The sequence below is a fragment of the Helianthus annuus genome, chromosome 17, assembly GCF_002127325.2.
Source record: "Helianthus annuus cultivar XRQ/B chromosome 17, HanXRQr2.0-SUNRISE, whole genome shotgun sequence".
NCBI classification, from domain to species: domain Eukaryota; kingdom Viridiplantae; phylum Streptophyta; class Magnoliopsida; order Asterales; family Asteraceae; genus Helianthus; species Helianthus annuus.
The window spans coordinates 88759223-88773381 of NC_035449.2; the positions used below are offsets into that span (position 1 = coordinate 88759223).

The following is a 14159-nucleotide window of genomic DNA, read 5'->3' on the forward strand; positions in this document are numbered from 1 at the left end:
GTCAAACCGAATGGCATGACTGTGAACTCGTAATGTCCATAACGAGTACGGAACGCTGTCTTGGGAATGTTTTCTTCATGTACACGAAGCTGATGATATCCAGATCGTAGATCAATCTTTGAAAAGTAAGATGCGCCTTGTAATTGATCAAAGAGATCATCAATGCGAGGTAGGGGATATCGATTCTTGATGGTAAGCTTGTTAAGCTCACGATAATCGATACACATCCTAAAAGATCCATCCTTCTTCTTTACAAAGAGAACGGGAGCACCCCAAGGTGATAAGCTAGGATGGATAAAACCTTTGTCGGAGAGTTCCTGCAGCTGTTTAGACAACTCTTGCATCTCGGATGGTGCAAGACGATATGGAGCTCTGGCAACGGGATTTGCACCAGGTACGAGATCAATACGGAACTCGACTTGGCGTGCTGGAGGTAGACCAGGTAAGTCTTCAGGGAATACTTCGGAATAATCCCGAACGACAGGAATATCTGAAATAGACTTACCCTTGCCTTTATCTGCTGTAACATGTGCTAAGAAAGCCACATAGTGCTTTCGCAGATACTTCCGTGCTTTAAAACAGGACATGAATTTGAGACCACCGGCAGGCTTCTCACCACGAACATGCAGGATCTCGCCTGTTGACAGTGGTACACGAATAATCTTCTCAGAACAAATTATCTCTGCATGATGCTTGGATAACCAATCCATTCCCACTATAACGTCGAAGCTTCCAAGTTGCATTGGCGTGAGGTCAATAGGAAAAATATGGTCGTTAAGGTTTAACTGGCAGTTGCGTAGAACGGAATTAAGAACAATGGGTTCACCACTGGCAACCTCTACTGTCAAAGGTTTACCTAGTTTCGTTCTAGACACGCAAAGCATTGTCTCAAAAGACAATGACACAAAGCTCTTGTCGGCACCCGAATCAAAAAGAACAGATGCTGGCTGATTATTAATAAAGAACGTACCGTTCACCACCTCGTTGTCTGCTTGTGCTTCTTGTGCATTCATGTTGAAGACTCGTCCTCGAGCCGGTGCCGGATTCTGGTTTGCATTCTGGTTCTGGTTGACTAGTCTTGGACACCGATTTCTGTAGTGGGTCAGATCCCCACGGTTATAACAAGCACCTGGTGGGTAGTTTGGTCGTGCAACCTGACCCTGTTGTTGAGCAACTTGTGGAGCAGGGTTCTGTACTGCGCGGTTCTGAGCAAACCGACAAACATTGGCAAGATGACCTGATTTCCCACAGTTAGTACAGAAACGACACTGATATTGCGGCTGATGGTGACTGTTGCATTGATTGCACAAAGGTGCACTTCCTGAGTAGGGTTTCTTTGCTGGAGGCTGGTTGGGAGCTGCCTGGTTAGCTTGGGCAGTCACAGCAAAATTTTGGGAAGCCTTACGCTTCCTTGACCCCCTTGAGGAACCAGAGTCCTTTCCCTTCTTGTTCTGACCTTTCTTACTATCCTCCTTGTCAGCCGACTGCTTCTTGCCCTTGTCACCCTTCATGTGTAGTTTATTCTTTCGGATCTGCGACTCAGTCAACGTCGCCGATAACTCGATTGCCTGACGGAGTGTGGTAGGGTTGCTACCAGTAAGGATGTCTTGTACTGAGTCAGGCAGGCCGTCGATGTACCTTTCGATAGCCTTGTCGAGTGGGGTAACCATAGTTGGGCAAAGAAGACTCAACTCCTCAAACCTATCTGTATAAGCCCTGTGCTCACCACTATCTTGCTTCAAAACATCAAATTCTTTCTCCAACGCTCGTTGTTCATGACGAGGACAAAACTCCTTCATCATAAGGGCTCTCAGTTCAGCCCATGACTGAGCTAGAGCAACTTCCGCACCTTGATCTCTCATAACCCCGTTCCACCACGTAAGAGCCCTCTTCTGAAACACACTCGAAGAAAACTCGACCTTGCGATTGTCAGGACACTGAACATGACGGAAAGTGTTCTCGATGCTCTCGAACCACTGAAGAAGCCCAGTTGCTCCCTCAGAACCACTAAACTTGAGTGGCTTAGCCGAGTTAAAATCTTTGTATTTGCATGTACCATTGTTGTTGTTGTTGGCCTGGTTCCATTGAGTAAAGAGATTCGGGAATTGGGCAGCCATCTGCTGCGCAATGATCTCTGCCAGTTCAGCAGTCGCTATTTGGTGTTCACGTCGAGGAGGCATTCTGGAAGAGGAAAAACATGAAAGGAAACGAGTGAGATGATTGGGTGTAGAGAACGAGATGAAACAGAATCAATAAAAGCAAAGATGGTGGTTATGCATCGCAATGCAAACAAGCGATACGAAATGTCTAGTCAAAGTAAATGGGTCAGAATTAGTGTATCGCGAAGACATGCTCGCCTATAAGTGAACACTCACCCCAAGAGTTCCCAGGTAAGAGTGACTGGTCCGATTATGTGGATTTGTACGAACACTCTAGCCTTAGACATAAAACTCAGGGTACAGGCATTCACCCTTCCAGTTCGCACGTGTTCACACTATTAACCCAACACTTTGACGGGATTTTTGAAAATCCAAAGGGGTTCAAAACCTTATAATAAAGGGTTCAAAACCTAGTAATCAATCATCCTAGAACAGATGATTAATTTTCAAAGCGGATTCGGAACCGAAGTTCCCGTAGTGGTTATCACCCAAGGATAGGTGATGTGCATGTTTTAAACTCTAAACACAAGATAACTTGTGTTAGGGTCCTAAAGTTATAGTCTAGGTCAAAGCATTACTAATAACCTAGTTCCCTATAACCATTGGCTCTGATACCAACTCTTCTGTCACACCCCGACCGCGTATAACATGCAACCGCGGCGGAAAACGTCGGGGAGTGTTGTGGACAGAATTAAATTGTTTCATAACCATGGCATACAAGTTGTATTTTATTTATAAACAAAGGTGTTACATTGTCTTGGAAAGAGAGTACGGAAATCAAAACATAATTAAGCTAGTTCAAACTTCATTTTTAGGCTCTAAGGCACAGGTCCGCCCTAGAATCATGATCATCGTCCTATGGAATAGCTCCTGAAAACACATGTGAAAGTAGGTACGTCAGCATAAAAATGCCTGTGAGATACATAGTTTTTGTGAAAATGGGATTCATGACTTGAGCTTAAAGAAATGTTTAATAACAGTCAGTCATGAACCTTGTAATTTGTTTTGCTTTGTAAATCATTTGAAAAACGATAACATCAAACGATATGTATAGATAAGTGCAAGGTTAAACGAATAACCAAGTAAAATGAGTTGAATAAGATAAGTTGTTTATGAAGATAATGTCTTGTGAAGAATATGTTATTTATGTAAAATGTAATGTGTCTAAACTGAAATGACTTAGATAACGCCACGATATGTAATATTATACAAACATTTATATATAGGAAGTACCAGCGGCGTATCCACCATGTTTGTATCATATTACATACGCCACGTTACTTAAATCATTTACCCAAACCAGTCCACCATGTAAATTGTTCATGTGTAAACCAAATGTCAAGTGTTATTGTAAACCATGTCAAATGTTTATGTTCAAATGTAAACGACCAAATGTGTATGTCAATGTCGACGTGTTTATGTTCAATGTAAATCATGTAATATGTATCCCAAAATGTATCATGTATGGTAAGAGAAATGTATCAACTTAAACCATATGTAAACTGCACAAAACAAGTCGTTGAAGTAACACGTGGTTTAAATCAACGTTATGTTCTGTGGAAAAATGCATGCTCTATTGATATTAACATTTATGCGGTATTGTAAACTATGCATACATCCAAGCCTTGAGACTGCGGCGATAAACCCTTAAACAAATTAAAGGTTTATCTAAGTTATGTATATCGAATTCGGTCATTCCTTCCAGTCCTATCAAACCCAGGACTTCAGGAATGGGAGTTGTCAATTCCTATGGTACCACTACCTACTAACGAACGGCGTGATCAATGTTAATGAATGTATTGTCCCATGTTAAACAAACCAAATGTCATAACAAAATGAAGGCATGTGATGTAAACAATTGTACTAAGTATGCTAAGTAAACATACGAAGTAGAAATGTTCATGTAAATCAATGTGCCCATATGTTGAGTAAACATATGCAGCAGAAATGTTCATGTAAATCAATGTGTCCATATGCTGAGTAAACATATGCAACAGAAATGTAATGTAAATCAATGTACTAAGTATGCACACAATGGGCATACATAGCATGAAATGTAATGAAATCGTGTACTATAATGTACTAACAACATAGCAGGCATATGATGTGAAAACATGGAAAGCATGAATGTAACAGATAGGCACATGTGTTTCACCCCAAAACAGTTTGGAAAACAGTAAAAGAGGGGTTCAATGTACTCACCTGAGATTGCTTTGAGTTCTTGTATAATAACCAGATAATGTTAAAGATCACGGGATATCAACGGCACCTAATAGGTAGCTTATGTTAATATACCGGACCAAATCGGAAGGATCGGACAGTACGCGGGTTCGAAAACCAAACGAGTATGGAGACTCGTGTAATATGGTTTAACAAAGCCTACATACTAAAATGAAACTTAACCTAAGTGCTTACGGTCCATCACGACCCGTTGAGGTAGCTTATGCCACCCTAACGCGTCGTTCGCGTAGAACGCGTCTGGAACGCCTAACATCGTGACCACAAGGTATAACCTCGGAAGGTTATAGCTATGGTCACCTAATGTGTTTGGTCGGATCCTAAAGATCGACCAAATGGGTCGGGTTCGAAAGTATAAGCGATGGTTTCGATCGCTTACCTTACGACCCTATATAAGCACTAAACTAAAAGTGACGAGCTAAGCATGTTAGAACATGCTTAACTAAGTTTGAAAACAGGTTTGACATCAAAACAAACGGCTTTGATGCCCACGAGTAGTTTGGTTACAAAATATGCAAGAATGCACATTTTGGCCGAAACTACGACTCGTCACTGAGCCTAGATAACGTGGTGATCAGTAGGTATGGTCACTACGGACCATAACCATCGTGATCACGCTCACGTTATGAAGTTCCATGAACTTCGCATCGACCATAAGCTGGTCAATGCAGAAAGTCAACAAAACGTTGACTTTCGGACTCGAAAAGCGAATAAAAGAGCGAAAGAAGACTTACGGAGGGTCCCCGAGTGCTAATCTAGATCAAATAGCTTAGGTATGAAACAATGGTTTCAACTTAGAGCTTTAAGATCAGATTGTTGTGATTTTTACACAAAGGGGGGGGTATTTATAGGAAAAGTGGAACCGTTAGGATCGTTTTATCGAATATCGTGCCTTGATCTCGTGCGTACATGTGTCCAGTGGTTAAATTCACTGAACTTGGCTCTTGGCCCTTCATTGGGTGAAAAGGCATCGCCCCGTGATCGAACGAAAGGCCAGATTTTGCATTAAATGCAAAATCTTTCTGTCAGACATCCTTACGCGGCCCGCGTGAAAGTGTGTGCAGGTCTTACGCGGGTTGCCTAGCCCCGTCTGATCTGCACCATTTGCAGAATTTACGTATTTGGCCCCTGTTGCGTTTTTAAGCTATTTCCAGCCCCTTTAAGACCTGTAAAGCCATCTTTAAGGCCCTAAAATGATGCCTAAACATTGTGGACATGAAACATGCCCAAAAATGTTCCGGATGTTGGCTCGTTTGGCCGTACGATCGCGATGTTCGCTTAATTACGACGGAATGCGCATAAGCGCGAAAGACGATCCAAATGACGCGACGAATGGATTTTTCTTATGCCAAACACTAAGGCATAATATAAGGATGCTTACATAAATTTTTGGATGTCCGGATGTATTCAGAACGTAAGTTATGCGCAAAAGTGCAAACTTGTGCACTTTTTGACACTTTTAGTCCCTGAATGACCCAAAAGTTTATTTTAGCATACCAAACCCCTCAAAGCCTATTTCTAAGCTATGCAAAGGATATTTATGGTATGTTTAACTTATGGACATGTTCCGGAATGTTCGTTACAGTTCAAATTGGCATACTTTTACAGTTTGTCAAGTTTAGTCCCTGTAAGCGAATTAACTTGTTTTTGCTATACCAAAGCCTTCAAAACTTATTTCTAAGTTATGTAAAGGTTATTTAAGGTATGTTGAGTATATGTTGATGTTCCGGAGTATTTGTCCCATTAAACTGAGTACGTTTACGCACCAGTTTGCGTATAATGCTCCAGAAAGCGATGTAGAGTTTGAAATTGAACGAAAGTCAAAACATGAAAAATGTTAAACATAATCAAACAATCATTGGGATAAAATAACATTGTTTTATTGATAATTGAACTGTTCACAATGATTACAAGCACAAATGTTACAATTAATTAAGTCATTAATGCGTAATGTGCTAGGCCCCACTTTTGAAGGTGACGTTACCCTCGGCTAAGTGGTTTGAGTCAGTAGGGATACAATCCCAAGTAGCCGGGTTAATGTATTAATAGTAGTTTACATATGAGGGGATCAAGCCATTCGCACCCTCGCCATCCAATACCAGTGGGTATTGAAGGAGGTCCTAGTAAGCTTGACCCATGTCCTTGCAGGATCTATACACTGAACAAGGCAAGAACCTTACCAAACCATTCCCTTAACCCCCGACCAGGTAGCCAACATATCTCTATATAGACCGTAGAGATATGAATGGTGTAAATCTTTTATTTTATATAGACAGTAAAACAACGCCAAGACACCACGGATAAATGATAAGGAAGTTTCACCTTCAACATAAGAAACTAGTTATTAAAGTCATTAATACAAAAACCAAATAAAAAGTGCGAAAAGATTAAAAATCAAAAGTATTACACTAAATGCTTGTCTTCACCAAGTGATGTAAGAGACTTAGGCAAACATGGCCTTTGATTGTCAAGAACTCTTACTATCAATCTTAGATCCCGAGACTACTACACACACTATATGATGGATGATGGATGATGGTGGTGGATGTGGTTTGTAGTGGTGGTGGAGTGTGGGTGAAGTGGGAGAGAGGTGGTTTGCCAAGGGATGCCTTTGAAGTGAACCAAGCACCTCTATTTATAGTCTGCATAGAAGCCCGGACACGGCCCTGTGTCCATTGGGCACAGACCGTGTCCATCCTTATTCTCTTTCTTCATTAATTGCAATTTGTCTACATCAGCTCCACACGCCCCCGTGTCCGCTGGGCACGGCCCCGTGTGCAGAAGCGTATCTGTACTATCAAGATTTGCTTGGATTATGCGAATCTTAGCGTTGACCATGGCCCGTGTTGAGCTGGGCACGCCCCCGTGTCGGGAATAGAAGCTTCTATAGCTTTGTCCTTTCTGCAGACACCTGGCCACGCCCCCGTGTCCGCTAGGCACAGGGCCGTGGTCAGCCTTCTGTTTTCTTGTTTTTGCTTGGGAAGATGCCGTAGAGTGGTCGGGCATGCTACGTTTGTTCCTTTTCTTGTATTTGTGTTTGATTTTGCTGCATATTTGTTCCTTTTGTTCATTTACACTCATTTAATCCTGAAAAAACAAAAGGAAGACAAAAGCACACTATTTCCAACATTAGTACTAAAAAGGGGTTAGTTTGATGCCTCAATTGATGTAATTTATATGTTGCATTTTACACACATCAATAGGGCCAAATCACGATTGATTATGGCACTTCCAAATGATGTATTTTCTCAAGTGGATGCTTGTGTGTCTGCGAAGGAAATATGAGATCAGTTGGAAAGTCTTTATGAAGGAGGAAAAAACATGAAAAGAAAGAAAAGAATTAATTGTGTCTCATCATATGAATGTTTCAAAAGTCTTCCAAATGAAACACTTTCAGAAAGATATAACACATTTCTCAGAATTCTGAAAGACTTAAAAAGGTTTAGTGTTAAAAAATCAGATGATGAGAGAAATGTAAAATTTTTGGATGCCTCACTAACAGAATGGAAAAATCTCACCATGACACTAGCCTCCATTTTAGAATTAGGCAATCTAAACCTTCATGATCTCTATAGCATTTTAGTACGCAGAGAGGAAGACATATACGAAAATTCAACCCATAGAGGAGGAGCCATAGCTCTCATTTCCAACACACACATAACCAAAATTTCTGAACCCCAACCCTTATACATCCATACATCAGAATCAGAGGTTTCTGATACTTCATCAGATTTTTCTGAGTTTGCTAAAGCAATAGTATTGCTCACAAAAAATTTTTGAGCAAAGGATGAGAGGAGGAAGTTCCAAAAATCAATGAAGTGATAAATGAAAGATGGATGGAAGATCAAAAGAAATAAGATCTGAAGGAAAATCAGAAGTAATTTGCTACAGATGCAAATAAAAGGGGCATCATGCATTAGAATGCAAAAACAAGAAGCCAAAGGACGTTTCTTATTATGAGAAGAAGTTGGAAGAAGCCAAGAAACAACAACAAGTGAGCCCGATTGCAGGTATTGACACTTGGAGTCATCAGATGATGAGCAAGAAGAAATAGTCAACTTCTGTCTAATGGCCAATATTTCTGATACTGAGTCAGAATCATTAGAAAACAAGGTAAGTTCAAATAATCAAGATTTGGAACATTAGATAAACAAACTAATGAAAGATTTTGAAAATTTGCAAGAAAAATAGTTGGTAGAAATTAAAAAATCTGAAACAATTAATAGAAATCCAAACAAAAACAAGTCTCTTTATGATGAAAGTTTAGTAAAGGATGCAAAAGTTCACTTTTATGAGTAAGTAAGGAAAACTTTATACAAGAAAATTCATGAAAGTGAAATAAATGTTAAAGGTTTTCAACAAGCAAGAGACTTCAATGATTACATTGAAACAATCCCAAAGAAAAACAGTGAGGGAGTAGGTTACACAAAAACAAAATTCAACAACTCAAATGTCTTTGTTCGAGTTTCTGAACCAATTCCTGATAAAATCACATTGGAATCTGACACAAAATCAAGCATGTTCGCAAATTCTGATTTTCTGACATCTTCTTTGGAATCTAGTTCAAAATTGAAGAAAACAATTTCAAAGAGAAAACTAAGATCCAGTTAAAAGAAACAATACAAAAAGGTTCTTGACCCAAAGCCAAGATTTTCTTCAAAATCAAGAAAATGCTCTTCCATCACATTACAATTTATCAGAAAATTCTGAGACTGATTCAACAACATCTTTCAAAAAATAAACCATTTGTCAATGACTCGGCATTGAGCAAAAAATCTGATTATAACAGTTCATCAAAAGAGGACTGAGAAAGAATCAGAAATACTAGTTCATTAGAGAGAGTACCCAAAAAGGTTTGGGTACCAATAATTTTCTAACCTCTCCATTTCAGGATCATCATGTGCAGCAGAACCGGTACTGCAATTCTAGTAGCTACAAGCACATGACTGGGAATAGGAGCTTACTTAGCAACTATAAAGAAAATCTAGATAAATTAGTAAATTTTGGAAGTGCTGTAAAGGGAAGAACACATTGATATGGTAGCATTGCATGTGAAACACTTACAATTGATAAAGTTGCATATGTAGATGGTTTGAAATATAATCTTCTAAATTGTGGAAAATTTTGTGCTAAAGGCGTCAAAGTAATCTTTTTATCTAAGACATGTTTGCTGATTGATGCAACTTGCCGGAAACCTGCAACTCGCCGGAAACCTCGTCTGACGCTTTAGAAACATGCCCAACGCATCCCGTGCATGATGCCTCGCTCCAAGGATGCATCCCGTGGGTACATGTCCATTTTTATTGGGTTTCTCTCTAAAGACGCATCTTGTGCTTGAAGGACGTATCCCGTGGCCACGTATCCATTTTTATTGGGTTTCGCTCCAAAGACGCATTCCATGCTTGAAGGACGCATCCCTCGCATGATGCGTCGCTCCAAGGACGCAAGAGGTAGCTAGTTATCGAAAGTCATGGTGGTCAGTGACTATTTTCGTAATTTTCCTAAAATATAATCATTTGAGCCCAATAAATTATAAGATTAATTTTTTTACAAAGGGAGGTCGGATAAATTACATTAAATATGTTTGGAGATAGATCTCTATAACTTTAGATAATGTTATAAGATTTTAGATATAGATAAAAACAAAATTATTTGGCCCTAAGTAATTAGTAATATATTATAATTAGTAATCCAACTTATAAAAAAGACTCCAAATAATGACACATGACATTCTCTCCTTCAACCTCATAAATTATATTTATATTTGTTTAATAAATTTCTTTTAATATTAATATTAATTTATAACCAATATATAGATATCACTTATTTTTATAGTTATATTTATCTAAAATTAATAAATAATTTCAATTTTGCAATTTAGACCCTTTGTTTTTTACTTTTAACCCAAAGATTTTTTACCTTTTACAATTTAATCCCAACTCTTTTTTATTTTCAATTTTGGTCCACCATACTTTTCATATTTCCCAAGTTTTTCGTTTCATTCTAAATTTTGTAAGTTAACGTACCGCAACGTGCGTGTGGGGTTCAACATTTTTTTCGTATATTTTTTCCCGTTTAACTGGCCCGTCGCGTCACATCTATTTTTTTGCGTTTGACAAGTTCTTCTAACACGCGGGTCCTGGATGGACTTAGTTATTTTTTGTATGTTTTACGTTTCGGTTTAATTTCTCAGCAACGAGCGTGCGTGATTCAAAGATTTTATGTCTGTTTTTCGCTCGGCATTATTTTTTCCCGTTTTTATTTATTTTGTTTTTACGAGCTTTTTCGGTGTTGGTAGTCGCTAACAATGGTATAGTATTGCTACTACTTAACACAGTTTTATGACAAACTACAAAAGAATTTTGCCCTTATTAAAATCCGGCATCGGCTGGGTGCCGCACACCCCTAAGCCGTCCCTGCATATATCTATCTATAATTGTGGTCAATATTTCACGGAAACATTAAAACAAAAGCGTGAATGACTGTTCGTATGTACCCATCAAACACAGAAGACTTACTCCCGTCATCGTGTAAAAGTCTTTGCTTACTAGTACTAGCAAATAAAGTTCCAAAATACAAGTAGGCAATTCCAACACAATCACAAAGCTAAACAGCCACATATTTACATAACTAGTATGATTTATCAACCAATTAAAATATATCACTATATCTAACAAAGAAGTTAGGCAATCCACCAGTTTTATGACCACAAAACAAAAAAGAGCATCAAACATAACTTTCATGTTTATGTAAACATAACTTTCATGTTTATGTAAACAAGAGAAGACACAAAATTATGCAACAAAACAAGAAAGCGTAAATTCGACTAAGCGATCTATCGGCCTGTGTCGCCTGCCTTCTCGCTCGTCGAGTACTAACCCCGGCCAAACTATACGAATTCGGCGTAGCAAACAAAGGACTATCCAGATCCCCCAAAATCCTACCCGAAACCATCTCTCCAAGCATCCCTATAGTTGGACTAGGACTAATTGGAGCCGATATATCCACACTACCACGAACCGGCATAACTAGAGGAGGTGGAGCTCGTTGTTGAAACCCACGATGACTAATTTGTGAATCGTGTGTGCCCATAACCCCGTATCGCGGTGTTGGAGGCCTGGGTGGGATCACCTCCCTTAAACCCGAACTCTTTTCTTCATTAACATGATTTGCAGCCTGTCCACGGCCGTATAAGGGGACAATATTTTTTTCAGACACGTCGCAACTACATACAGGACACCGAGGGTTTTTCTTTTCTAGGGTTTCAGATGTATCATGTTGATGATGAATCCACTTGTAGATGCAAGGCCAGCAGTAGAGATGACCACAAAGTGTCACCACCGGATCGTTAACCGAATCCAGACAGATATTACAGTCGAATCCGCCGGAAACACCATCAAGCTCTAAATTCTCCATGGATTTGCATGCTTTATCATCTTTGTTCAATATGTTTTCATGTTCATGTTCATCAGGGTGATGATCCATACACGTTCTTGATGCATAAATCTTTTACTGAAACAGATATAGATGGTGAAAACTAATTGGGAATTCAGAAGAACAGAACTCTTTGAAATTGCAATTTCATAGAGATTTACAAAGGACTCAAAGTGATTGTTCTTATTTTATTTTATTTTATAGACAGCAATTTGTTGATGCTTTCTTCAATTATAATCATCCGACAAAACAAATATATGTGGCGTCCAAGATCACCTAGTTTATATCTAGATTGTCAAATTTGTCATCCTCCTGATAATATAAATAAAGATATACACGTGTATGTATTATTTTTTGTCTTTACTATTATTTGTAATTGATAGCTATGTATTTTCTTCTGATTATTTATAGATAATACCAGATTAAATTTCTTTCTTTTACCTCATATCTTCAATAAGTAATTGATCATATTATGTAGTTTAAAAGAGGGAGGCTACAGGGCCGGCCCGATAGTGTTATTGGGCTGGACGACGGTTTAGGGCCTCTGAAAAAATAGGGCCTAAAATTTAAAAAAATATATATTTATAAGAAAAAATAATATTATATTTATGATAATATTTGTTAACATTAATACAACTGTAGTCTGGTGGTAAGAAAAAGATTTGGTTTTTGTAGAGGCCTGGGTTCGAATCCCACCAGCTACCCATTTTCAAAATTATTAATCACCTCACTCACTTTTTTTAATAAAGGGTTATAAATGCATCTTTTTTAATCACTTCTCTTAATTTAATAAGCTAAATATTTTGTCCACATAATTATTAACATGATATGTCCATGTAAAATTTTAGTTAAAAAAAATCGTTTCTAACTAATAACAATAGTATACATAAAATAAGTATCATGTTTTAATTGCTTTCACACATAATGTAAGTTGTTATTTGTTAGGTTAATCTCTTTTGACCAACTTCGATTGATTTATGTATTAGATCCCAACATTATTGACCAACTTAGATTTGATTTATGTATTAGATCCCAACATTATTTTTTTAGAGAAATCATCTAGTTTATATAATGGTTAAGTGCTTTATAAGTTTCTTCCTAATATATTTCATATCAAATACAAACCGAAATTACGAGCCTAAAAAAATTAAAAAGGGTCTTGAATTTTTAATTCGCTTTGGGCCCCCAAAATTCTAGAAACGGCCCTGGGAGACTATTATAGTTTGGTTAGCGAAGATAGGCAGAAATAAGGTTATGATATGTCGCAAAATTTAAAAATAAAAGGGAAAGATATTTTAGTCAATTTTATCCAATCTTCTACCATCTTCTTTCCCTGTAACTTCAAAACCCACCATTTTTAAAACCCACAATCTTCAACCTTTTCTTCGTTTTTTATCTCAATAATCACTAGATTATAGTGCGATTTTCGTCATCAATCAATAATTCAAACACCCAATCAACGTGTTCTTCAACTTTTTTAAAGAAAACCACTTTAATTTCATACAATATCTCATTTCCGTGATTTTGAAAAAAAAAACGAATCACTCGATTCGTTCGATTTGATCACTAATAAGTGTTTCAAGCATTCAAATTTCATAAATCGTTCAACAAAACAAATCTGAAGAAATTGTTAGTGCACCTACGTCTGCTGACTACGTCTTCCATCGAGTCATGAAGCCGAACAGATCAGAAATGGCACGGAATCCTAGATATAGTGATTTGTATAGGATTGTTTATGTTTACATGATCTAGGACCGCTTTTGTGTCATATCTAGTCTAGGACCGCTTTTATGTACACTTCTAGGACCACTCTTATGTCATGATCATGGACCCCTTTTACGGCAAGTTGGTGAACCACTCATACGGACATGCCGTATAAGTGGTTCCAGAACTATATAAATAGGTCATAAGAGTGGTTCCAGATATAGAGTTAGAAACACATAGTTAAAGGTGTAATTGTTCCGGTACTCTACCGAAGTGCTGTCTGATCGTGTAAACTTGCAAGAAATCAATACAACAGCAATATTAAAGTGAATTCAGCGTGTATAGCACCGAATTGTTAGTTTCCGCCTCTCAATTCGGATACGAACTTCTCTGAACGACTCGTGAGGTCAGCAACGATCCTACAGAAATCGACTTCGATCTATGTAAGAAAATTTTGAATTCCATTTTTACGTTCTGGGTTTTTGAATTGACTTATTGCGTTTTACAAAAGAATGAAAAAACACTTGTTTTTTGTATTTTCAATCCATTGCGTTTTAAAAACAACATATTTTATTGTGTTTTTAGTCTATTGTGTTTTAGGAAAAAGTTATTTCTTTGTGTTTT

The 14159-nt window shown here is 38.1% G+C and overlaps 1 protein-coding gene across 1 annotated transcript; it reads right to left on the reverse strand.

Moving 5' to 3' along the window:
- Positions 1-11033: 11033 nt before the first annotated feature.
- On the reverse strand, positions 11034-12133 carry LOC110923403 (E3 ubiquitin-protein ligase RMA1H1). The gene has a single exon (XM_022167508.2). It carries the CDS (start codon positions 11880-11882, stop codon positions 11166-11168), a length of 717 nt encoding a protein of 238 aa, XP_022023200.1. The 5' UTR covers positions 11883-12133; the 3' UTR covers positions 11034-11165.
- Positions 12134-14159: the final 2026 nt, after the last annotated feature.

What these genes read in the sequence shown, in the direction of transcription:
- LOC110923403 (XM_022167508.2), bottom strand. Translation starts at nt 11,882, where the DNA reads ATGGATCATCACCCTGATGAACATGAACATGAAAACATATTGAACAAA.